The sequence below is a fragment of the Hemicordylus capensis genome, chromosome 5 (assembly GCF_027244095.1).
Source record: "Hemicordylus capensis ecotype Gifberg chromosome 5, rHemCap1.1.pri, whole genome shotgun sequence".
NCBI classification, from domain to species: domain Eukaryota; kingdom Metazoa; phylum Chordata; class Lepidosauria; order Squamata; family Cordylidae; genus Hemicordylus; species Hemicordylus capensis.
In genome coordinates, this window is record NC_069661.1 from 22,532,357 (window position 1) to 22,557,276 (window position 24,920).

At 47.2% G+C, this 24,920-nt stretch overlaps 1 protein-coding gene across 7 annotated transcripts in view; it reads left to right on the forward strand.

Annotated features, from left to right (window-relative positions):
- HERC3 (HECT and RLD domain containing E3 ubiquitin protein ligase 3) overlaps positions 1-24,920 on the forward strand; it is a 102,299-nt gene that overhangs the window by 50,381 nt on the left and 26,998 nt on the right. For 4 of the 7 annotated variants that reach the window (XR_008308362.1, XM_053254886.1, XM_053254889.1 and 1 more), the window contains exons 3-11: positions 8,624-8,783; positions 11,712-11,788; positions 13,645-13,866; positions 15,698-15,789; positions 16,960-17,090; positions 18,365-18,525; positions 19,861-19,940; positions 21,271-21,395; positions 22,955-23,014. Coding sequence is in view for 6 of the 7 variants with exons in the window: in XM_053254886.1 (XP_053110861.1) it covers positions 8,624-8,783; positions 11,712-11,788; positions 13,645-13,866; positions 15,698-15,789; positions 16,960-17,090; positions 18,365-18,525; positions 19,861-19,940; positions 21,271-21,395; positions 22,955-23,014 (1,108 nt within the window). In the remaining variant the exon portion in view is untranslated. Of the gene's footprint in view, positions 1-5,931; positions 6,060-7,335; positions 7,485-8,623; positions 8,784-11,711; positions 11,789-13,644; positions 13,867-15,697; positions 15,790-16,959; positions 17,091-18,364; positions 18,526-19,860; positions 19,941-21,270; positions 21,396-22,954; positions 23,015-24,920 lie in introns of those variants that run through there. The other 3 variants (XM_053254890.1, XM_053254891.1, XM_053254887.1) reach the window with 3 other exon arrangements.

A 24,920-nucleotide genomic window follows, 5' to 3' on the forward strand; every position in this document is an offset into this window, starting at 1 on the left:
GAGAGCATATGATGGTGACCCACGTCATGTGCCATGTGTGCATGAGCTAGTGTACACCACGAGAGGCAGTGGAGCAGAGTGTGTTGTGAGGGAGCAGCTGCAGGCCCGCAGGGCGCCTCCAGTAACAGTTATACAGTGAGAGGCTGGCCGGCCTGGCTATTTGAAATCATCGCAGGAAGAGTGGGGGGAAGGAACGTGGTGGTGGCAGGAACCAGGCCAGCCCCAGTGATTCGCAGTGGCGGTGGGAACCAGCTCCAGCGAGGGGGTGGAATCTGTGGAGTGGCCTGTTTGCTCTCTTCCATGGAACATGCCTAGCCTGATCCAAAACTTGCCATCCTCTAGGTATTGCCTTTAATTTATATTTCCTTCCATGTTTTGCAAAGATTCAACTGTGGTGGTTTTCGTTTTGTTTTGATTGGACCAGTGGTTTTTGAATGCACACTTTCCTGATTCCTCCCCACTCACTGGGGCTTGTTTGTTTCTTCCCTTCCTCCACTTGCTTTTGAGTTGGGATCCAAACAGAGGGGAGAGTGGTTGCACTGTCCATACACAATTTGTATCTTCAGGTTACTGGGAAGACTCCAATTCAGAATTTCTTCTAAAAATCTCTCCCCCCACACCTGAAATGTTTCAACCTTTCCTTGAGCACATTGTGGTATGAAAAGTAGTGCGTTCAGCTAAATTAAGTGGCAGGATTGTCCATGCAAAATGTGGTATCTGCAGGTCAGTGGGAAATATCTGATTCAGAATTTCCTCTTTAAAAAAAAGAAAGTCTAAGCTTTCCCTAAGCATATTGTGGTGTAAGCTCATTTAAGTGGCAGGATTGAATCTGTGTTTGCCACTGTTATGTAAATATTGGCAGAAATAATGATGGTAAATGCCACTGTCTTCACAAAAGCTTGGGGACTGCAATATTCATGGTGCCTGTGGTACGATAAAATGGTATTATACAATGATATAATGGTATAATATAAGTTTCAAGGCCACAATGAAGTTTAGATAAGAGCATAACAAAGGGTTAAAGACAGAAGGGAATAAAGAGTTCTTGCTTATCCCCAGCTAGCATGGCTATATACATCATTGATTTTTATTATCTGCAGTGCTTATTTGAGGATCTGTTGTAAGGTGCCCTAAAGACTATGTCACTGGTGGAAAAGCAGGAAACAGATGTCTTCTGAGACTTTGCTTGCTACACTTAGTTTATTCTACAGGTGCTTTCATAATGTCTAAATGTGTATATCCACGTGTGGCTTCAAAGAAGCAATTAGCTAGATCTCTCGCGCACAAGCATGATAAATGTGGTGTGTGTGTGTGTGTGTGTGTGTGTGTGTGTGTGTATGCGTGTGCAGAGAATCCTTATGTTGCATGGCGGGGCATTAGGTCCAGGGTCCAAATTTGCCTATCTTGCGGGGGGCGGCAAAAGGCCTCTAGGTCCAGGTTCCAAGAGTACCTTGGTACACCTCTGTTCACATTTTATGTTGGAAACAGGTACAGCAGTACCTGTTTGTACCATTAATTTGAAGGATCTCATTCTCTACCCAGATACATTTTTTTAAAGGCACACACATACAGTTATTTACACAAAGTCATCTGTACACAAGACCAGAGGAGAGCTGGTCTCATGGTAGCAAGCATGACTTGTCACCTTAGCTAAGCAGGGTCTGCCCTGGTTGCATATGGAAGGGAGACTAGAAGTATGAGCACTGGAAGAGATTCCCCTGTGGGGATGGAGCTGCTCTGGGAAAAACAGAAGTTCCCAAGTTCCCTCCCTGGCTTCTCCAAGATAGGGCTTAAAGGGATTCCTGCCTGCAGCCTTGGAGAAGCCGCTGCCAGTCTGTGAAGACAATACTGAGCTAGATAGACCAATGGTCTGACTCAGTATATGGCAGCTTCCTATGTTCCTATGTACACTCATACAACTTAATGTTTGAATAGGGCTACAGTGTTGAACATAACACGTGCATAGGGTTACACTGTTCTGAAAAAAACTGATGGAAGATTATGGTGTGTGTGCATGCAACAGCATAGAGAGGCTGGCGGTGGCCTGTGTGCGTCTGCAGCGGCAGCCCCCTGGCCCCACGTCTGACGTCAGATGCGGGGGATGTGGTCTTTCTCCCAAACGGGGCCGCGTGGCCCCGTTTGGAAGGGAGAACGGCCCGTGCTGTGTTGGGCAGCGTGGGATGGAGCCTTAAAGGCAGGGAGAGCTGTTCTGGCCGCGCTGCCAATGCAGCGCAGGCCAATCTCTCTCCTAAATGGGGCTGCATGGCCCCCTTTTGGAGGGAAATCGATCAGCCCTGCTGCTATGGCAGCAAGACCAGGAGCGGCTCTCCATGCCCTTAAGGCAGGGAGAGTCACTCCAGCCCACGCTGCCCAATGCAGCATGGGCTGATTTTGGTTCCAAACGGAGCTGCGCGGCCCCATTTGGACTGAAGTGACGCCCCCCACGTCTGATGTCAGACATCGGGGGCATGTCTGGGGCCGCGCTCGTGGCCCCTGATGGGTGGCGGCCCAGGTTCTTTGATCCCGTTCGTTCAATGGTGGCTCTGCCCCTGTGTGCATGGCCAAGTTGCTGGCCATGCACACACACCATAGTCTTCCACAATCTGACAGGAAGCCCTTAGCTTCCTTTTCAGAGACAGAGCTGAAGCTCTTCAATGCATTGTTGCCTCTTGATATTTTTAAAAAGGCTGTAATCCATCTGGAGCTAATCATTTGTCAGGCAAAGAAGAGAGAGGCTATGCACGTTGTTGCTAAGATGAAGGCCATCTGTAGGGTACGTAGTGCTGCCGCTGCAGAGCATACAGTGTAGCTTCAGATCCAGGCAGTGCTGTAGATAGTTCTCTCCAGTGAAGCTTCTTCCACTGTGTTTTGTAGACACATCTGCAAATTCATCTTAGCAAGTGTAATGAAGATAAAGGGAGACGTGTTGTAGTTCAACAGCTAAGAAGAAAAGTGAATGATTTATCAGTTGAAGAATTGGCCTCACTTTTCTCCTCCTCACTCTTTAAGGAGGCAAATCATTTCTCCATCCTGACATTTTTCATTGGAAGACTCCAAGCTTTCTGTGGGGATTCTGTCTCCCCGCCTCTCCCCCCCCACCCCCAGATCTCAACTCACATTAAAGGGACAGGCAGCTACATCCAAAAGCACATTCCATCTGGAAAGGAACTGCTCCATCTGCTTGTGATTAATGCTTGTCTGTGCAGCTTTAAAGGAGAAAATGGAGGCTGTTCCCATGAACAGCTATTTTCAGTTGAACATGCTCTTAACAGCTAGTCAACTTTTTAATGAGGTACTATCTGTACCTAAGCCTCTCTCTAGCTCCAGTAAATGGCTGGAGAACCCCTCGACTTTCACTCTGGTGCATTCCCAGCAGACAGAGAGCCCTCTTTGATTTTTGGAACAGGAAATAATTTAATGTTAAACCAATACAAAGGGATTTTATCATCCCCAGTTGGAACATTTTGGGTAACAGTATTGAGAAAGACCTCAATCTCATAGGAAGTATTGGTCCATCTAGCCAAGGGGCTGCCGAACTTGGTTCTCAGATATTAGATTACAACTCTCATTACCCCTTTGGCCATTCTACTGGGGCTGTGTAGTCCATCAATATCTGAGGACCCAAGTTTGGAACCCTTGCGATAGATGGCTTGTCTCCAACTAGGGCAGTCGCCTGCCTTAAATCTACACTTCAGAATTTCTGTGATGTTGAAATGGGAGAATGATTTTTAAACGTGCAATGACTGGACCAATATGAACCAAATTGGGTACAGTTTCTACCCAACATAGGGACAAACATAGGAACACCTCAATGGTGTAGTTTGTGATTATGTCATCCACCCCCATTCAAGATGGTGGACATGTGAATACTTAAAGCTGAAGTGGGCTAACTTGTGAGAATGGCAATTATCAATTAAGATTATAGCGAAAGGAAAGTAGGCAGATTAGTTCTTAGCAGAACAACTTGTTATAAATGTAAAACAAACAAGCAAAATGCTTGATGTTATATGTGATCATACTTGTAGTTCATATTTAAATATGAGTAACTTATTTTTAGAATTGCTTATTGCCCATGAGGGGGTGACCAGTGTTCCTGAAGAATTTAGCTCCTGCTGAGGGTCAAACTAGATCTGGTGACAGCAGCCATGTTGGTGGGTTGTGGTTTTTTTAAAAGTTAATGTTGTTATGCGAGATTGGGGTGACCTTACAGCAAGACCCTCTGAAGGAAAAAATCACTGAACAACTTTGAGTATAACAGACAAGAAAAAAAGCAGTGCAGCAAGCCCTATAATATGAGTATCACAATCCTAATAAGAAGCAGCACCACTAAAATCAAAACCACTAGCTTTGCAGCCTCAAGCAAACACACACTCTCACTCACACAAAGTTCACTTAAAAGTGTATCCGTTTCTTGGCCTAAGTCCCAGAATCAGCTGGCACCGATCTGGTAGGGACGAGAGAAGCTCTGATTCTGCGCCCTTGTCCCCTGGTTCTGATGGCTTCTCTGATATTCTTCCCAAAAAGTCATTTCCTTTATAGCCAGATTGCAAGGAAAGATCTTCCTGGTCCGCTCTTCTCCTGGTCACCCCACTTCAGGAGGTCTGGGTGAAGAGAACCGCTAACTCAGCAGCTGGAAATTACCCCAAAGTTTCTTCTGAGTCAGGGTGCTCCAACTAGGGGTGTGTGAACCGGTTCGACCAGTTTGGGTTTGAACCGGCCCAGCCCCCCAAAAGGGGCGCTGGTCCAAGTTCAAACCGGACTGGCCCAAGTTTGGGACAATGCTTGTAAAGGGGAATCTGCTGAGGATTTCCCTTTTACAAGCAAAGGGGGATTCCCAAAGGGCGGGGGGAGAAGAGGTGAACTTACCTTCCCGCCAGTGGTGATGGGAATGGTGGGGGCTCCTCTAAACCCCTTGCCACCCTCCCCAATAGCAGCTTGGGCCCTCTGTGTGGTAACTGCAGAGCGTGCAGCAGGTCTCCGCAGATGTGCGGACGCCATTAGAATAGTCTAGTTCTCTTGTTCAAGACCACCAGGTGCTCTATTCTTATGGCCTCCGTGCATTTGTGGAGCCTGCTGCATACTCTGCAGTTACCAAACGGAGGCCCACACTGGGCCGTAGCTTCCAGGCTGGGCTGCTTTTGGGGAAGCTGGGAGGGGAGTTAGGGGAGCCCCCCACCCCGCCGGGATGGTAGGTTCCCTTCTCCTCCCCCCAGGAATCCCCCTTTGCTTGTGAAGGGGAATCCTCAGCGCATTCCACTTTACAAGTATTGACCTAAACCAGTCCGTGAATCGATTCAGCCCAGTTTGGCATTTGGGCCGGGTCAGTTCGAATTTGGTTCAAATTCGAACCAAATTGGCCATACCGGTTGTTCCAAGAACATCCCTAGCTCTCACAGGGCCTGTGACTTTTCTATCTCAGGATCGTATCCATCCTTCCACATCATCAGGAGACACCATCATTAATTAATTAATTAATTAATTAACATTTTATATCCCGCTCTTCCTCCAAGGAGCCCAGAATGGTGTACTACATACTTAGGTTTCTCCTCACAACAACCCTGTGAAGTAGGCTAGGCTGAGAGAGAAGTGACTGGCCCAGAGTCACTCAGCTAGTATCATGGCTGAATGGGGATTTGAACTCGGGTCTCCCCAGTCCTAGTCCAGCACTCTAGCCACTACACCACGCTGGCTCTCTTATTCCATGGGGAGTAGACTCGTGTGGCTTCTCATAGTCCCAAATAGCTGCTAAGTCCCTAACTTCCATACTTCCCTCAGACACTCTGCCAAAGACTGCAGTAGTTAAACATTAGCTTGTTATTGAGTGACTAGTGATTTTAAGCCCGTTAAATTAACGGGCGCTAGTAGACATTAGGGGCCAGATATCGCCGCCTCCTGTGGCTGCTCTGCGTTCTTCTCTTCCCGACAACCCTTCACACCTCGCAGGAGCAGCGGCGGCGGGCATCGAGGGCCAGCCTAAGAGAGGCCGCCAGCCGCGGGATCCTTCCTGAGGGAGGGAAGGAAGCCGCGCCGCCGGCGCCTGTAGCCACAGAGAGCTGCAGGTAAGGAGGAGAAGGTGCTCCGTGTCCGGGGCGACAGCGAGAGTGGCTTACGTAGCCCTCCAGTGCGGCTGAGGGGCGGGCGGGCAGCTGTCCAGGGTTACCAGGGTGACCCTCAGGTTGGCTTCGCACCCCACCCACCCCCACTCCCGCTTTGCGCAGCAGCAGCGGCGTAATGCCTGCCTGGCCCCAAGGAAGGAGGGCGGCTCTCCTCAGGCACTGCCCTCCTGGCCCCCCAGCTGCCGCTTCTGCCCTCCCCGTAGCCCGTTTCTCGGCCGCCTCTGCCCTCAACAACAGTCGGCCGGTTCTGCCTTCCTTCCCTGCACTCGGTTCGGATCCTCGGCCTGCCGTTTTTCTCCTCTCTCTGGTCGGGCCGGTCCCGCTGCCACCGCCTTTTTCCGCCGTTTCCCACCCCCCCGGTCAGGCCGGTCCCGCCGCCGCCGCCTTTCCCTGCCCTGCATCTTTCCCTGCCCTGTCTTTCCCTGCTCCCTTCTCCCGGACCGGGAGCCAACATGGCCGCCGTGTCTCTGCGGCCGTATCTTTCTCGGACGTTCTGGGCATGTGCTCTGTGCATGCCCAGAACGGCCGAGAAAGACACTGGCCGAGAGACACGGGATTACACTCTAGGGCTTTATTATAGAGGATATAAAGCAACCCCCCTTCCTCCGGCCCCCTCACCCACTCTCTCGCCCCCCTCCCTCTCCCCCTCCCACCACAGTCAGGTCCTTCTTACCAGGGTGGCCGCAGGCTGAAAAGTTCCCCGGCCTCTGATGCCTCCGGCGGCCTCTTCCATATCTTGGTCGGCCAGGCCAGGCCGTCCCACTGCCTCCGCCTCCAGCTTGGTCAGGTCAGGCTGCTGCCGCCTCTCATACCTGGAATGGCCTAGCCAGGCCGCCCCGCCACCTCCCGCCATGTCGGGCTGCCACCTCTTCCATACCTGGGATGGTCCCGCCGCCTCCGAGCAGCCAGCCGAGGCCACCTCCTCTGGCCGTTTTGTGGCCCGCCCCCACCGCCGCCATTTTTTCTTTCCCCTCAACTCTCGCTGGGCCCAGGAACTCTAGCAATGTGTTGCAAGAGTTCCGCCGCCAAATCCAGGAGGACATGTACCAGCTAAGAGAATTAAATATATAGATGGTTTAGCAAAAAGCAAGTCTACCTAACCGAACCAGCTCCCATTACCATGGCTACCCCCAAAATAATTATTCCCTTCTTCAGCACATAACAATGTATTCCCTGTTCATATACAAAGTGCGGGGAGGGGTTGAGGGGTTAGGTAGGCCACCTACAGTCCAATGAAAGCATTGAAAGGGACACAGATATGGGGAATTCTGCCCACCCTGCAGTGCTCCAGGTTCCTTTCCCCTCCCAGCCCTGATATTGGTGCTCGGCCAGAGCAAAAAAGGAGTTTGGATGACTGACCATAGAGAGGTAAAGCAGTGAAGAATTAAGCTCCCTTCAGTTGTGTGCCTCTTTTGATGTTAAAATTGAACCCTTGTCCCTGCTTTAAAAGCAAATGAGTGGATATGATCAAACAAGGCTGCCACTCTTTCCTCTGATCTGGCCCTGCTGAGACGCCAATGTTTTTCACATTTCAGAACCTCTCATTGCGTTGAGAGTATTCTGTGTGCATGTTTATGCACTGAACTTGCTTAAAATTTTACCTTGCTGGAACAAGAAGCTGGTTCAGGTGACGGCAGACGGAAGTACCAAACTTCATTATTCGCAGGGGTTCCATTCCTCCCCTACTACCACGAGAAGCTAAACTGCAAATAATGAGGCATTATGCCTATGAGGAAAGTGGGGTTAGGTTCCAGAATGGACCAAAAAGGTGAAAAATCCTTGAAAAAAACAGCAAAAAGATGCAAAAATAATTGAAACTGTTTACTATACCATGCTCCCATGTGCTCAGGAATGCCCCCAAAACTGTGAAAAAAATGTTTGTTTTTAAAGAAATGAGTTACAAAATGGCTTCTCCTGACAAAATGGCGGCCGGAAGTGGCAAAAGTCATGCCACTAGTAGCTCTTTGGATCACAGCCAAAGAACATATTCTGGCATGGAGCAACAGTTCCTCATCTGCTTGGGTATCTGACTAGTTTGTTTCCCATTATTAGTGTCTCAAGGTGGACAAATGTGAAATAATTTTATTAAAAATGAGTTTCTAGCCAACTTTCCAAAGGGAAGAAAGCTTATGAGATTACCGTGTGTGTCTTTGTCCTCTCATGATGTTTGCATTTACAGTCCAATACAAACTAAATTCACAGCACATGGGAGGAGGCCCCAAGGTTATCTTTCCCCCTCAATCCGTCACCTTGTTTTATGATGGCAGTCACTCAAAATCCAAGCTATGCTCCTTTGTAACGTGTGCTGATAGTTGGACATAAACCAAATTCACAGCACATGGGAAGGGGTTCTTGGAAAGGGTCACCATATTAAAAGAAGTGGAAAATAGGCTCTGTCTGTCTGCTCAGAACTACTGGTTTGGTTTTGTTTTTTAAAAAACGGCTGGTAACAGGTGTTTCGTGGCTTTGTGCGTGTGCAAGTGACATTTTCTTTTTCTTTTCTTTAGAGCAAATCGGAGCTCTGTCTGATCAACACATAGTCCACGTTGCCTGTGGAGAGTCCCACAGTGTGGCCCTCAGTGACCAAGGCCAGCTCTTTTCCTGGGGTGCAGGTAGTGATGGCCAACTGGGACTCACTACTACAGAAGAATCGGTGGCGGTACCAAGGTAACCATAACAACGATCAGATGCTGAGATTTCCTGTGTAACTTCTCCAATCCTAAATCAGCAGTGGGAGGCTTCACAGGCTATGTTGGAACTGCCAGAGGAAAATGCAAGGTCTCCTCTGTGGCGGGCACAAAAGCATGCTTTTGCTGATATTTAAGGTGAGGGTACAGGTTGAGTAGCCCTTATCCGGACTGCTTGGAACCAGAAGTGTTCCGGATTTTGGATTTTTTTCTGGATTTTGGAATATTTGCATAAGGAGATATTTTGGGCATGGGATCCAGAGCGCCAAAACAGATGCCAACAGAGCAGGCGCCAGACTGAGCAGGGAGGGGGGCTTTCCCTTTTCCCTCTAGCACCAAAGTGAGAACATCAAAAACATTTAAAAGCTTCACAATATTACAGACAAAACCCCGTCACTAACAGGCTTCTGAAATAAGTCAGTTTTGACTGCATGTTTAAAAGCAGCAAAATTGGAAATCTGCAAGCGAGTGAGCTGAGGCGTTTTGTTTTTGTTATGGGCGTGCTGTCCAGATTTTGGAGCATTTCGGATTCCGGATGTCTGGATAAGAGATACTCAACTTGTACTAGAAAGTTATTTAGTGAAGTATGAGTTTTTATGGTGTAAACTTTATATGGTTTCAATTGAGGAGAATAGGCAGGAGTTGAGTTTTGAGGCAGGAATGGAGGATCAGAAGGGCCAGAGGCAAGCCAAAACTGAGCAGGGTTTGAGATACAGGGCAACAGTCTGGGAATGGAAGCTGAACCTTGACTAGAGTCCTTACATGCAAGTTGAATTATTCAGACTATGGAGCAAGCTCTAGAGCTTTAAGGGCTTAGTAGGTAGATAGAGATTGGCCTAGGGGTCAGCTGAGTCTTCAGACAGGCTGGTACTGCAGCCTGGATAACACCCTTAAAACATGAAGCTCAACATGCTATGGTTGCAGCAGAACGTAGGAAGCTGCCTTATACTGAGTCAGACCCTTGGTCCATTTAGCTCAGTATCGTCTACACTGACTAGCAGCAGCTCTCCAGGTTTTCAGGCAGGAATATTTCCCAGTCCTACCTGGAGATGCCAGGGATTGAACTTGGGACCTTCTGCATGGTAAGGCACTGGGAGCCCCATACAAGACCTTCTCTTGTTGTCTTGCACATGCTTGCACTGTAATTTGAATTATCATGGCCCCCTCTCCCTCCCCGTATGGTTGTTCTGAAAATGCGTTCTTCTGGTTGGCTTGTCCTTTTGCCATTTTTATTTTAACTTTGTGGCCACCATCTGAGAGAGTGATTGGAAAAGGTTCAATTTCAACCCTTAATTCTGCATTCATCACAAGTAGTCACTCACAACTTCAAAAAGATCTGTGCATACGCATGGGGATTGGGATCATGCACACACCGAGGGATGGGAAGGTGCTTAAAATTTCTAGTACACTTGTTTGCATGGCAGAAAAGGCAAGCTGCTTTTCAGTTTAAAAATAAAAATAAAAAGTATTTAGCCTGCACACCTGCAAGCAGAATGTTGCTGTTTGTCAAATCTTATGTGCTGTACAGCATCTTGTTTTTAGGTGCTTAAAAATAACTAGTGGACCTGGGTGCAGAGCACCTGCGCCTCTAGTTCAGCCCAACCGCCGCCGCCATTTGTGCCCCCGCTGGCATACCTGGCTTTCTGGCTGGCCGGCTGGCTCCCCCCCACCCGCTTCTCCCCCACCCAACCTCACTTTCTTGTGCTTCCTCTGCCAACTGCCTCCTCCTCCCAGCGGCCAGGGCCCACCGCTGCCATCTCCTCCTCACCCTGGTGGGCAGGCCAGGGTGTCCCACCGCCGCCGCCTCCCACCTCCTCCTCCCGGTAGCCAGGCCAACCGACAGCCACCTGCAGCCCCCAAAGCCGATTGCCAAACTCCTTTCAGCTTTCCGGAGTGGCCGCCTAGCGGCCCACCAACCACTCACAGCCACCAAACTCCCTGCCACTCCCAAAGTTGCCCCCAGCTTCCGAACTCCCTGCCGCTTCACGCCGTGACACCGCCAACTGACAGTTGCCCGCAGCCCCCAGAGCCAACTGTCATACTCCTTTCGGCTTTCCAGCCACCCACAGTCACCAAACTCCCTTCCACTCCAGAACTCTTGTATGCTCTCGCGAAAGGTTACCATGCATGGACCGTCTTAGATAGATAGATAGATAGATAATATAACTAGCTGGGCCGGGTGCAGAACGTCTGCACCTCCAGCTCCCCCCCCCAACCACCGCTTCTCTGCCCACCCAATGTTGTTTTCTCTCCCCCTCCCCTCAGCCTGCCCACCGGCCACCGTCATTTTCTCCTTCGCCCACCTGCCTCCATCACCGCTGTTTGTCTGTGCAGCCCACCGCCCTGTCACTGGCCTGCCCGCCCACCCAGCTGTCACAGCTTTCTTCACCCACCAGACTCCACCACCATTTTCTTCCCCTCCACCTGTTCCGTGGCTATCTGGCAGCTCTCCGAACTCTTGCGAGAGCTGCCACGCATGGGATTAGCCACAGGTATGTCTTAGAAAAAGAAATATAAAGAAGATTGAATGACAAAAGGACTGCTTCTTCAGTCGGTGGTGGAACCCTCTTAACTGTTTGGCATTTTAATCTGTTGTTTTCATTTTGGTCTCAGAAATCATCTGAAAGTGCACCAGGGACCATAGTAGTAAGACTGTCTACACTAGTTGATGCAAGACGCAAACATGGTTGTGGCACAATACACTTTAAAATTCATTCTGTTTGTATCTAGCATTTCTCCATGGTCTGTTGAGAACACAATATGTTTTTAGGGCCAGCATTGTGTTTACTTATGTGCTTGATATCCCCTTGCTATTTAAGAATATGTCTGTAGAAAATGGGTGTGGTAGATTCTGTGTGTGTGTGTGCGCGCGCTATTTTTAAAAATCATTTTTTGTTTTGTGGCTTAGGTTAATAAAGAAGCTGAACCAAGAGATGATCCTTCAAGTCTCCTGTGGCAACTGGCATTGCCTAGCTCTTGCAGCTGGTATGATAATATCACCATGTAATAGTGAAATCGTCTCATTAGGGTTGCAACACTGGTTAATTATTATTTTTTTATGTTTGTGGCTCAATTAATTGAGGGATCTCTTTAAAAAACACCCTGTTTTAAATACAAATTCTAACAAAAAACTTCAAGTAGTAGGTGCCACAGGAAGAGATTCTTTCTTGCACAGAAGGGAATGCTAAGATCAAGCTGCAACAATGCTACATTCTTCTACCTATAAACAAATTGACTAACAGTTGTATGATTAATTAACTAAGGTTTCTCTAGTCCACATTTCTAATTGTAACCATGTTTTAAAATTCTGAGTGTAGCTTTTCTCGGGGAGCAAAGCTACTGGCGAGTCTGTGCTTTTGAGTGCATCCTGTTCAAATGATGAATCCGGGTTAAATTCCAGAAAGCCAAGGCCCCCTGGCTTGGGATATGCAGCCTCTTAAAAGTGGCTGATGAGGCCAACCACCATAACTTGTGTAAAGGTTCCCTTAGTTGAAATGCTAAGCTTATGTATTAATAATATGACGCTGCAGTACAAACATAAGAATCTGCCTTATCCTGTATTGGGCTATGGTTATCTAGCTAAACTGTTCTGATGGGCAGCTCTCCCAAGTGGAGGCCCTTCCCAGACAACCTACCTGAGTTTTTTGGGTTTTTTAAAAACTGTATGTGTTGGATTGAACCTAGGACCTTTTGCTTGCAAGGGACGTCCTCTACCACTAAGCTATGACCCCACCCACACACCAATAATAATCGCATTTATATAGGACCTTCTAATTGTTCAAAGCACACATTAGCTCAATAATATGTTACTGAGATAATGTGAGCAATGTTTACATGTGATTATCTCAGCAGTCTTCACAAAAAGTGGCTTGTATATGGCCAACTATATACAACTATATACAGGAACAGAGTTCCTGGCTGAGGTCAGATTTGAACTGAGTTTTGAATTTGGGGTTTATATTCTACTGCAGTGCCTAGTATTTACTTCAGGACACAGTACCCTCTCCCTCCTCCCGTCCCCTTCTCCTCAGCAGAATGATTTTATGTCCATACACCACTGCAAGATACAGGTGAGGTCCTTCTGTGAGGGGAGGGGAGGCGGGTGCCTCAAGCAGCAGATTATTGGGGTGACAGCAAGGTGGCCAGATGCTCCCTGCTGCTGTATGAATACAAATGCAGGAGAACCTCGTTAATCGCAAACTCACCATCTGCGGTTTCACGTACCCACAATCGGGTAATAGAAACCCAGCCTTGGCACACACGGGTGTGGGGGTGACAGACTTGCGTATCTTGCCTTGAGGCTCCGTTCGGGAGTTGGAGTTCAACTCCTGAAAGGGGCCGCATGGTCCCCACTCGGGAACTAAACCAGCACCCCCACGTCTGACGTCAGACACGGGGGGCATGTTAGTGCCACAAGGCGCGGCCCCTGATTGGGCGCAGCCCGGGTTCTTTGAACCCATTGGCCCAGTGGTGGCTCCGCTCCTGAACTGAGCAACAGCTTGCTCTTTGCTCTCCCACACCTGCCTCTCTGAATAAGATGGTGGAAGTGGGCAGGGGCCCATCTTCATTTTTCATCCCAGGGCCCACTCTAAACTTGTTATGCCCCTCCTACTGCCCTTTTCACATGACCTCATCAATCCCCCCTCCCTTTCTCAGGCAGACCAGTGCTTGCATGAGGGAGGCAGAGGTGCCCATGCACCACATTGGGCAGCTGTGTGTACACGCACAAATGACACATTTGACACTCTGTCTCATGCACACAGAGGTTCAAGGCCATGACTCGCAAGATGACAGGACATTGACTTCCCTGACTGTTGTTTCCTTTCTCCCATTTCTTTCAGATGGTCAGTTCTTCGCCTGGGGACAGAACAACCACGGGCAGCTTGGGCTGGGCAAAGAATTCCCCTCACAAGCCAGTCCTCAGCGTGTCAAATCGCTTGACGGGATCCCTTTGGCTCAGGTCGCTGCAGGAGGAGCACATAGCTTCGCCTTGTCTCTTTCTGGAGCTGTGTTTGGTTGGGGGAAGAACACCTCAGGACAGCTGGGGCTGAGTGATGAGCGAGGTATCTTGAACAGCCCACCTGTGAATAATTAACTCCTTTCTGGCCGAGCGGAGGAGGAATTCCATTGTACAATTCATTCTTTTTTTACAAATGGTCCATCTCTGTTTTATTGTGTATGGCGTTATGAGACCAATAACGAGACAGAATCTTGCTTGAAGGCCTTGCTGCTGAAATGTCTATAAAATGAAATGTTTATAAAAAATAAACATTTTTATGCTGCTGAAATGTCTAGCAGGAGTTACTGGTTGAAACTCCAGCCTGAGCCAAATCCTCACTCATGCCATCCTGAGAAGATTGCTGCCATCCCCCCCACCCCCGCTTTCTCCTCCCCACAATCACACCCCGAAACAGCTCCAATTTGGAAGGGAAGAAAGTGATGAAAGGTAATGAAGAGAGCTTCCTCCTCCGTCCATCACATCCTTCTCTCTTGTGCTCAGGCATGGTTCACACACATGTCCTCCATGTCGAGTGTCCCCTTGGATACAGTGGCATATTAGAAGTAACACTTGACCGAATGCAACCATGTCGGCAGGCACTGCTTTCTAGCAGGATGGCTAAAGAATGCACTGCTACATTTGCACAAATCCCTATTGAACATAGGAATCTGCCTTCCACCGAGTCAGACCATTGGTCCATCTGGCTCAGTATTGTCTACACGGACTGGCAGCGGCTCTTCAAGGTTTCAGGGTAGTAGTCTCTCCCAGACCTGGAGATGCTAGAGCTTAAACCTGGATCTTCTGCATGTAAAGCAGATACTTTACGACTGAGCTACAGCCCCATTCCCTAAAACAGGGTTTCTTAACCTTGGGCCCCCAGATGTTGTTGGACTACAACTCCCATCGTCCTCAGCCACAAAGGCCATGTCTGGGGATGATGGGAGTTGTAGTCCAACAACATCTGGGGCCCGAAGTTAAGAAACCCTGCCCTAAAAGGAATATCTTACAGCAGACGGTGCTCGCATATAGCTACCCATCCAAATGCAAATCAGGGCAGACCCTGCTTAGCAAAGGAGACAGTTCATGCTTCTTGCCACAAGACCAGCTCTCCTCCCCTAGGAAGTGGCTCCTGTCAATGTGGTTGAACTGAGTTGGATGTTTGTTCCTTCATACCACTGCATTCGTGAGAGTGTTGGTGTGGAGAATTTTAAGGGTCTCAACTAGGCCTCAGTCTGAACTTTCCAGAACTCTTCTGCATGGTTTGGAGGAAGAGGAGTGGGCAGGTAAGAGTGTCTTTCATGGAGAGAGTTTGATTGATTAAGTGCCATCAAGTCGGTGTCGACTATTAGCGACCACGTAGCGACTCTTAGCGACCACATGGAGAGAATAGAGAGAGGAATAGCTGGAGTCTACAGCAACTGAAGTTGCTCATAGGCCTGTTGGCCAGCTCCCTTTCTGGATATGTCCCTCTGGCTAAATTGATTGCCGGTGAGTGCTTTGAAAACACCACAGTTCTGCATGGAGTTGAGCAGACAGGTTTTTCTGAACCTAAGATAGTGAACACCCCTCATATATTTTGGCCTAGCCCCCACAAAGTGGATAACTTGGTAGTCAAATCTGATGTGAGATCCTATGAAGGCGCTGCCAAGCCTTGTCCACAGCTGACAGCCTCCTGTTTTCACCTTTCAGTTTTGAGAAGACCATTTATAGTAGAGTTGATGACAGTCCTTTCTGACGCAATGTGATTCCATGTTTAGAACGTATAAAACATTTTCATAGACCGAGAAACTGAGCTGGAGAAATTATGTCTTGCCCAAAGCTGCCCTGTGAGTTCTGAAATATTTAATAATGTGTATCTGTGACGCGTCTGTTTTTATGCTCTCTCTCTAATGCAGACCGGGAGTCTCCATGCCATGTGAAGTTGTTAAGGTCGCAAAAGGTCGTATATATCAGCTGTGGAAATGAGCACACAGCTGTCCTGACAAAGGTAAAAGAATGCCTGGTTGAAGCCTTGGCAGTATTGTAAAGGGGGCTGGGGAACAAAAATGTTTGTAATTAGGCCTTTTTTAGGGGGAGGGCAGTGTCATGCCTTTCGCATGGGACGGGGATGGGGGGCACCTCAACATTGACAGTTCACTCCAACTGAAAAGAAAAGGAAGAGAGACTTTAAGTTAAAATTCAGTTCCTGAGCCTCTTGGGGTCCTTAAAAGATCCCACTTGTAGGCACTGTTCTCTGTAGGCCCGCCCCTCCTCCTTTAGCCACACCCATTTGTCATCACCTGCTCCTATGCTTTGGCCACGCCGCCTGTTTAAATAAATCAATATGAGGTGAAATCAAAATTGGAAGTACTCCCTTGGACACTTCCTTCATCACTGAGCAATATGCAGCCACACCTCCCTGGTCTTCTGAGGGCTGTGTTTGGCCTACTGGTGAAAGATTTTTTAGAAAGGAGATTAAATATTTGCGATGGGTTAGAATCTCCTATTGGCTGCAATCTGAAAATGCTATAGCCACTGATCAGAATGATGTGGTAGAAACCCAAGATGGATCAGTAGACTTTACCACTTCAGGCTGCAAGTGGGAGATGCCATTTTTCAGTGTTTTATCATATAACAGTCCCTCTGAAAGAAAAGAGCTAGTATATCAGGTAGAAAGGTTGGGGATTTCTAGAACCCACCGTTTCATATCTCAGCGTAGTCTGTTATTGTGTACACACTTCGTATGTTCCTAACCCCATGGACTAGAAACTTTATTTTTAGAATTTAGCAAGCTAGGAAAAAAAACCTCAGCCTGCTCTCTGCTGCCCCAGTTTATTACTTGCAGGGAGGTGGTGCTGGGTTTTTTTTAGGTAGGGTAACTTTTTACATTATAGTTTTCTAAATCTGCAGTCTGAAGTGGTACTAACCATTCTACTATTTCAGAACACTGTTGCCTCATTTTCCTGTTTATGCTTGTGAGGCCTATGCATCTGTATGGGGGTGGTGTAGGGGACCACTGTGCAACTGGATTCATCTTTGGCATTCTACTGCAGCCACTTGTGTGGCTGAAGAGGCAAGCTGCATTTTAAGCTAAAAATTCAGCTGAGTGAGCAGCTGTAGCCATTTGTGAGCTGCTCTCCCCTAAGTGGAAATGTGTTGATTCTGCTTTGCTCACCAGAGCGGAGGGGTGTTTACCTTTGGTGCAGGTTCCTGTGGGCAACTTGGCCATGATTCTTTGAATGATGAAGTAAACCCCAGAAGGGTTCTGGAACTGATGGGCAGTGAAGTGTCCCAGATCGCTTGTGGTAGGTGAGTGGTCTTGTGTGCGTGGTGGATATCGGTATTGTTTAAGCAATAGCAATTGGAGGACTTGGAGGTCACTATATCTTAAGAAAGACGTTGTAGAAATGGGAAAACGTGAAGAAGAGGGCAACAAAGATGATCAGGGGCCTAGAGCAGCTTCCTTACGAGACAAGGCTACAACAGCTGGGGCTATTATTTTAGAAAAAAGATGACTGAGGGGTGACGTGATAGAGGTTATAAAATCATGCATGGTGTGAAGAAAGCTGATAGAAATTTTTCTCCCGCTCTCATAACACTAGAACCAGGGGTCATCCCATGAAATTGATTGCCAAGAGATTTAGGACTGACAAAAGGAAGTACGTTTTCACACAAATGCGTAATCTAAATCAACCTATGGAATTCTCTGCCACAAGATGTGATGACAGCCAACAGCCTGGATGGCATTAAGAGGGTTTTAGATAAATGCATGGAGGACAGGTCTATTAATGGCTACTAGTCTAAGGGCTATAGGCCACCACTAGCCTCAGAGGCAAGATGCTCCTAAATACCAGTTGCAGGAGAGTAGTAGTAGGAGAGAGGGCATGCCCTCAGCTGTTGCCTGTGGGCTTTCCAGAGGCATCTGGTGGGCCACTATGTGAAACAGGATGCTGAACTAGATAGGCTTTGGGCCTGATGCAGCAGGGCTGTTCTTATGACTAGGAATCTAGAGTGGCCGAAGTTAAGTAATAGTATTGCATACTTTTTTGTAGAAGTTGTTGAACTATGTTCTGTATACAGGACTGGGTGGTGGCTGTTGATTCCTCTCCTCCCCATCCCTCCCCTCCACCCCAGAGAGTTGTAGCTAAGAGGCTGGGACATGGACATTCCTGCGAGCTGCAGATTCAAATTTTGGGACAACCTTATCATTGTGTCTACACTTCCTAGCCACATGGACTAGCAACTTTATTTTAAAAGCTTAACAAGTTGGAGAAAATTAAGGATAGCTTTTAAGTGCAAAATTAGAATGATCATAAAAAGAACCTTGCTGGATCCGACCCAAGACCTGTCTTGTCCAGCATCCTGTTTCCCACAGTGTCTCACCAGATGTTTTGGAAAACCACACAAGGGATCAGGGATGGGGAGACAAACTGGATGAACCCGTTTCTGTTCAACTGTATACCGACTGCGTTGCAGACTTCTTAAAAAGGCCAAAAAGGGGGGGGGGAGAGCAAATCTTAAACAGAAAATAATACTCGTTTAAGCCTCTCATAAGCTTCATAGCACTTTTGTTGTGTTTGCAGGCAACATACGCTAGCTTTTGTGCCTTCTTCAGGAGTTATCTATGCATTTGGCTGTGGAACCAAAGGCCAGCTGGGAAATGGGCAGACCTGCAATCTTAAATGCCCTTCCCCAGTAAAAGGCCACTGGGCAGCTCACAATGAGAGGATTTTTGGTAGAGCAGGTAAGTGTGTCGAGCAGGCAGTGACTACTACTGAGGTTTTGGTTAATGCAAGGCCAGCATCCAGTTCCCCTGGACTCTGGGGCAAGGTCAGATCCTGCCCCACCCCACCCCCGGTTTATGAGGCAGGTGGCAGCACTAACTCTGCCCCCTTGGAGGATCTAAATGAAGAGTCCGCTTCAAGATGGACTGTGGATGAAGCCTTTCATGTGGGTGATGGTGGAGGTGGTAGAAATCATGATTAGGCACTGCTGGTATATATTCCGACAGTTATGTGCAAACTTAAGTTCCCCCTCAATTCTATTCTTTTTTCTTTCTTTTTTAAGAGGTGCAGGAAAGAAAGTCATTACAGATTCAAATGAAAAGCCCAAGCAAAAGTCTTCTGAACTGGCCTTAGTGTTAAACTGGTGCAGGAGGCTAAAGCAACCTTAAAATATATTGCTGCGTCTCTCTTGTCATGTGGCACATTTTTATGACTGTTTATGACAGCGCTTGTGTATAAGAGCACCCCTGAGTGGTGATTTTCCCACCGATTGTTTTATTGTGTATGCATTTATAAGCCTTCCCACAGTTGGGCTTGCTGTTGTCTTTCACACAGCTGACTAACTTATTTCTCAGAACTGTATTTTATGCTTCTTCCATCTCCAACGTGAAATTAAGTCTTGATCCAAACTTGGTAAGGCTGCGGTCCTGTGTGTGAAGTCAGGGATTCTCAGACTTGGGTCCCCAGTCAGGAGTAAATCCCGTTGAACTCAGTGGGACTTATTTCTCAGTAAACATCCTTAGGATTGTGCTCTTGGAGAATGCTGCCACCATTCAGCTGCAAGAGACGGTCCATCATTTCACAGAGACGATGAATATTATGATGATGATGAATATTATAAACCGCTTTTCAACCAAAGTTCCCAAAACGGTCTACATATATATATATATATATGATGTGAATGCATGAATAAATTTAAATAAAATAAAATGGCTCCCTGATCCCAAAGGATAATTTTAAAACATAAGATAGACACCAGACACTAGAGGGATGCTGTGCTGGGGTTGGGTAGGGCCAGTTGCTCTCCCCCTACTAAATAAAGAGAATCACTGCTTTGAAAAAGTGCCTCTTTGCTCAGTTAGCAGGGGAAGATAGTTAGAACTGCAAAGCAAAGTAATGGCAGTGGATCTAAAAGTTCACAAAGGCATTTGGTGTCTGTCTTTGAGCTGTGGCAGTCAGACACCAGCCCAAAAGGGTTGTTGTGATCTGGCTTTTGCAATCATGGTTCCCAGGGGGAAAGGAAGTAGGATGTTTATTGTTGCTGAGCCTAACTAACTTGTGCCGATCTCCTTCAGCAGATGCCTGTACATATTTCATTGTTAAACATATCTTCTCTGGAGGTGACCAGTCGTTTGTACTTTGCTCTGAAACTGAGGTAATAGAAAGTAGTTCGCTTTCTAAATAGTGTGGGTTGGAGGTGGGGATTGACCTTTAGGCAGTGGGGGCAGCTTTACTTGCCTGCCTTTGCTCTGTGCACAGTGAGCTTTAAAAGTGGGCCTTGGACAACATAGGAAGCTGCTTTATACCGAGTCAGATCATTGGTCCATCTAACTCAGTATTGTCTACACAGATTGGCAGCAGCTTCTGTAAGGTTACAGGCAGGAGTCTCCCTCAGCCCTGTCTTCTTTTTATTATTATTATTATTACTACTACTACTACTACTACTACTATTATATCCCGCTCTTCCTCCAAGGAGCCCAGAGTGGTGTACTACATACTTAAGTTTCTCTTTCACAACAACCCTGTGAAGTAGGTTAGGCTGAGAGAGATGTGACTGGCCCAGAGTCACCCAGCTAATTTCATGGCTGAATGGGGATTTGAACTCGGGTCTCCCCGGTCCTAGTCCAGCACTCTAACCACTACACCACGCTGGCTATCTTGGAGATGCCAGAGAGGGAACTTAGAACCTTCTGCATGAAAGCATGCAGATGCTCTTTCCAGAGCAGCTCCATCCCCTAAGGGGAATATCCTACAGTGCTCACACATGTAGTCTCCCATTCATATGCAACCAGGGCGGACCTTGCTTAGCAAAGGGGACAATTCATGCTTGCTACCACAAGACCAGCCCTCCTCTCACTTCAAGACTAGCTCTCAAGACCCTCTTCTTTTGGCTCACAGGCTGAAGGGATGTGATGTTGCAACTTTGCTGAAGCTAAGCAGGCCCAGTGTCTGGGTGGGAGACTGCATGCAAAAAAACCTCTGTCTATACCATAAGTTCTATTGAAGAAAGGCAGGATAGAATATAATGCAAACTCAGAATTTATTTAGCATCTGGAATCCAGTATTCAAATAAATGTGAGATCTCCTGATATGGGCATTCATTTTTGCACCCAAGGGTTATGGGCAGGTAGAGAGAGATGAGGAAGTGCACAAAGTGAAGTGGAGAAGTAATGTTCATACAGCCACTGGGGAGGGTGGTTCTTGGGAATACAGTCTCTGTGTAGGTCATCCAGGGTTATGTGGTTCTTGGGGGGGGGGCAGGTGTTGCTCATGGGAGGTAACCAAGGCCATGACTTCTGTACAGGGAAGCTGCCCTCAGACATTTCAGAGGCATTACTGAAAAGTCTGGTAGGCCTTCCTACCCACTTGGTAAGAATCCATTCCAAAGGGGAAAGAGCATTATGGGAGAAATGGAAGACTGAATGAAGAAACTGTTGTCATTTTTATCCTTCTCTCTGAATACTGAGACCTACATCCTCTTACAGAATTCTCTTCCAGCTGATGATTTCCGGACCATACATAGAAGTGAATACACTTGTTCAATTAATGATGATACGATAGATGTGTGGAAGCAAAAGCTTTCGGAAAGAAACAACCCTAATTCAGTGAAGTATGTTCATTGTTGTTGGCTTTTTAACACACTGTTCAGCCCTCTCCCCTTCTGAAATCCTTTATTTTCTAGGATAGGAAAGTTTCTGAAAATAATGTTGTTGCCCTTTGGTATGCTGTTACTTGAACCCCGTGAGCTTCTGCTCCAAAATGATCCTTAAAATATACCCTCTTGATGGCCAAATTGACTAATTGTCTCCACCCCAAGATGGGTGCCATGATGTGGCACCTGAACATTAGCTCTCATTTCCTATCATGCACCATGTTGGTATCCCAGGAGTGGCCAATGAGAGTGCTGTATCCTCTGATAATAGATGGAATTTCCAATCTTATTTTTCCTGTAGCAGTGCAGTTCATATAACTAATGTAGTGCTTTACATCTACTAAGCTGAGGCCATGGGTAGATTCTCCATCTCCTCCTGTGGTGGTGTATTTTAGTGCGATGTTTTGTTAAGGCAAAAGCTTATTGCTACATTTACCTCTTACAAATTTCTAGCCACTAGTTAGTTTTTCTTCTTCTAGCCTAAACAACGTTTTGGTATTTCTAGTGTGCCTATGACTGGTTGGTAGACCACACGTGTGCAAAGGCCAGATGGCATTCAAGAAGATCTGGTCAATGGAGGCACGCATGAAATGAAATGTATTACAGCTGTTGGTTGCTTAGGCAGAAGTGTTGGCTTGCTGTTGAATTTTTTTAAAATAAGTACTTAATTTTTATTTTGAGTACCAATGGGCAATGTGTAGAAATAATTCCAAGTCTTTGAGGGCTTGTCAACAATTTTTTTCCAGCCATGTGAGACACATCCTGGCAAGTGCTCCAGGCCATTGTTACAGTACACAGAGCAGTTTGTCATGTGGATCTCTCTGCATCATATGGATAATTCTTATTCTATCCATGCTGGTTGCCAGGAACATGTGGCAGAGTCATGGAAGCTACCCATGTGATGTTTGAAGGGCAAGGGACTATGTGCTGAGGTGCTCTACATGGTACTGTTGAGGCATGGAACCGTCATCTTGTGTAGAAGCTGACTTATCCACCCCACATGTGGCAGGCATAACTTACAGCTGCAGGACCCACCTTCTCCTTTTCCTTGTTTTGGAAATCTGTGTCCGGAAGACTTCCGGCTTGCAGGAACTGCCAGCCTTGAAGTGAACCTTGAGGTCCACCAACTGGAACCAGGTTCAAAATGGTGGGATGAGGAAAACTGGATGCAAAATGGTGGTTAAAGGGGTGGGGCCAATTGTCTGCTGTATTCCACAAGCCATACACTGGGTTGACCTGCATATACATGGATCATTTGAGTTACTACAGATCAGGGATTGAAATAGCCTTATTGTTAAACAGTTGGGAGTCAGATGCCCTTGTCGATATACTGCCCAGTGATCTACCTGTAGGTGCTGATGTATCTTCTGCCTAAACCTGATCTGAAGAGGCTAGGTGTGGGGGACAACTGCTTAAGAAAGAAGGAAGTAAACATCATGTGGGGGAAAATAACATACTATGGATTCATAAGCAGTAATGTTCGTGTTTTTGTCTATCTTTCCCACCACTCTATACAGTGAGGTTGTGCAGATTCTGTCCTCAGCTGCCTGCTGGAATGGGAGCTTTCTGGAAATGAAGTAAGTGGCTTCAGCATGTACAGAAAAAGCACAGAGAATTTTTGTTTATAGTGACTAGGATGATGAATCTTGAGCAGGTGCAAAGCACGGAATGCAGATCAGTGAGGGAAAGTTGGATTTGGACCAGTGGCCATTTCCAGAGGACAACAAAACTGCATGGAGAAGCTTGCATGCAAGTCCTAAGCAGGAGCTTACTCACCCTCCATACACTCCCATAGCCTTCTGTCCTCTTTCCCAGTGGGATCTGGTGCTGTGTTTAAAGGCTGAGCAGGGACCTCGTGTGATTTTTGCAGCACTGCATGCCATCCAGCTTTTGCTTTCTAATAACCAGAACCTTTTCCCTGCTCTCTGGAAAAGTACTAGTGAAAAGGGTCAGATTATTCACCGTAAGCAAGAGCTGGCTGGTACGTGGTGCTTTTGAAATTCACATAAGATGTCTGAACAGAGAATGAGACCTTTTTGGAAAGAGGACAGAAAACCTGTGGGAGTGTGCGGAGGGCGAGCAGGCTTTTGCTTAGAACTTGCATTAGAACTTTTCGCATCACACAACATACAAGTGTGCAGCATTTATTGCCGTCTGGAAAGGCCCAGCAAGGGCCAATGAGAGCTTTGACTTCTTGTCAGAGGAAAGACTGGCAAAGGAAAGCATAAGAAAAGAGTGAACCCAGTTCACCAGGAACTTCTCCCCGGGAACCCTCTTGAAATGAGTGAGGATTGCAGAAGAGAACTCCCAGCATAGGGCCTGATTTGCTAGTAGGGGCGGGGACTCTGGCTGAGTGGCGTATGCAAGATTCCTGGCTGTTGCTGCAGGCATAGAAGAAGCCTCTCCCTGGCTGAACTTGCCTACTGTCGGAAGCAATGCTGCGTGCAGCCTCAAGCAATGCATGATGTGGGTCTCCAGAAACTGAACCTTCTCACCAACGTTGTCTGTGTTGTTATGGCAATGGTAGTTGAACCGTCACAAGCTATGTTTAGTGCTGTATATCCTTAGAGCATTAACGATGAACTGGCAAAGATGTTATGTGATTTTTAAATGGAGCTTCTTCCCCCAAGAGATCATCGGTTGCTGTTGCAGCCTTTTATGACTAGATAGTTACAGTGTGCCCGCCAGGGATTCTAGGTTGGCATTTGGGACTGATGACGTTCTCGTGGGACTTCTGTTTTACCTGCCAGGTTTTTTTTAATAGGCTTTGCTTGCAATAGAAGCATATGATGCAACTCCTCAAGCATGTTCAGGACAAGGAATTATATTGTTTTATTAGCAATATTGCAGGCCCTTTGCCTGCTCTGGCTTATTACATCATACATGTTGTCTTGCATTTGGTTTTGTTCTGTTCCATCAACTAGAGAACATAAGAAGAGCCTCTGCCTGATCTTTTTAAAGGTTGCATAGGTAGCTGTTTTATACCAGCTTAGAGTGTTTGTCCAACTGGCTTTGTATTTGTCTACATATTGACTGACAGAGGTTCTCCAGGGTTTCAGATAGGTAATTCCCAGACCTACTTGGAGATGCCAGGAATGGAACCTTCTGCATGGCAAACAGATATTTTTCCAGTAAGCTCCTTGGTCCTTCCCAAAGGTCCATCTGGTCTAGCATCCTGTTTCCCATAGTGGTTAGGCACATGCATCTGGGAAGCCCACTCGACGGGGCATGCAAGCAACAGCCCACCCTGGCCAGCAACTGGTATTCATGACATACTGTGGCATTTTAGACCCACAAGTGCTTCACCTATGATGTTGTTTCTACATAAAGATAAACTGCCATATAAGTGGAATATGTACATAAGAACAGGCCTGCTGGATCAGGCCCAAGGCCTATCTAGTCCAGCATCCAGTTTCACACCAGATGCCCCTGGGAAGCCCACAGGCAAGGGCAAGCCCTCTCTCACTGTTGCTCCCCTGCAAC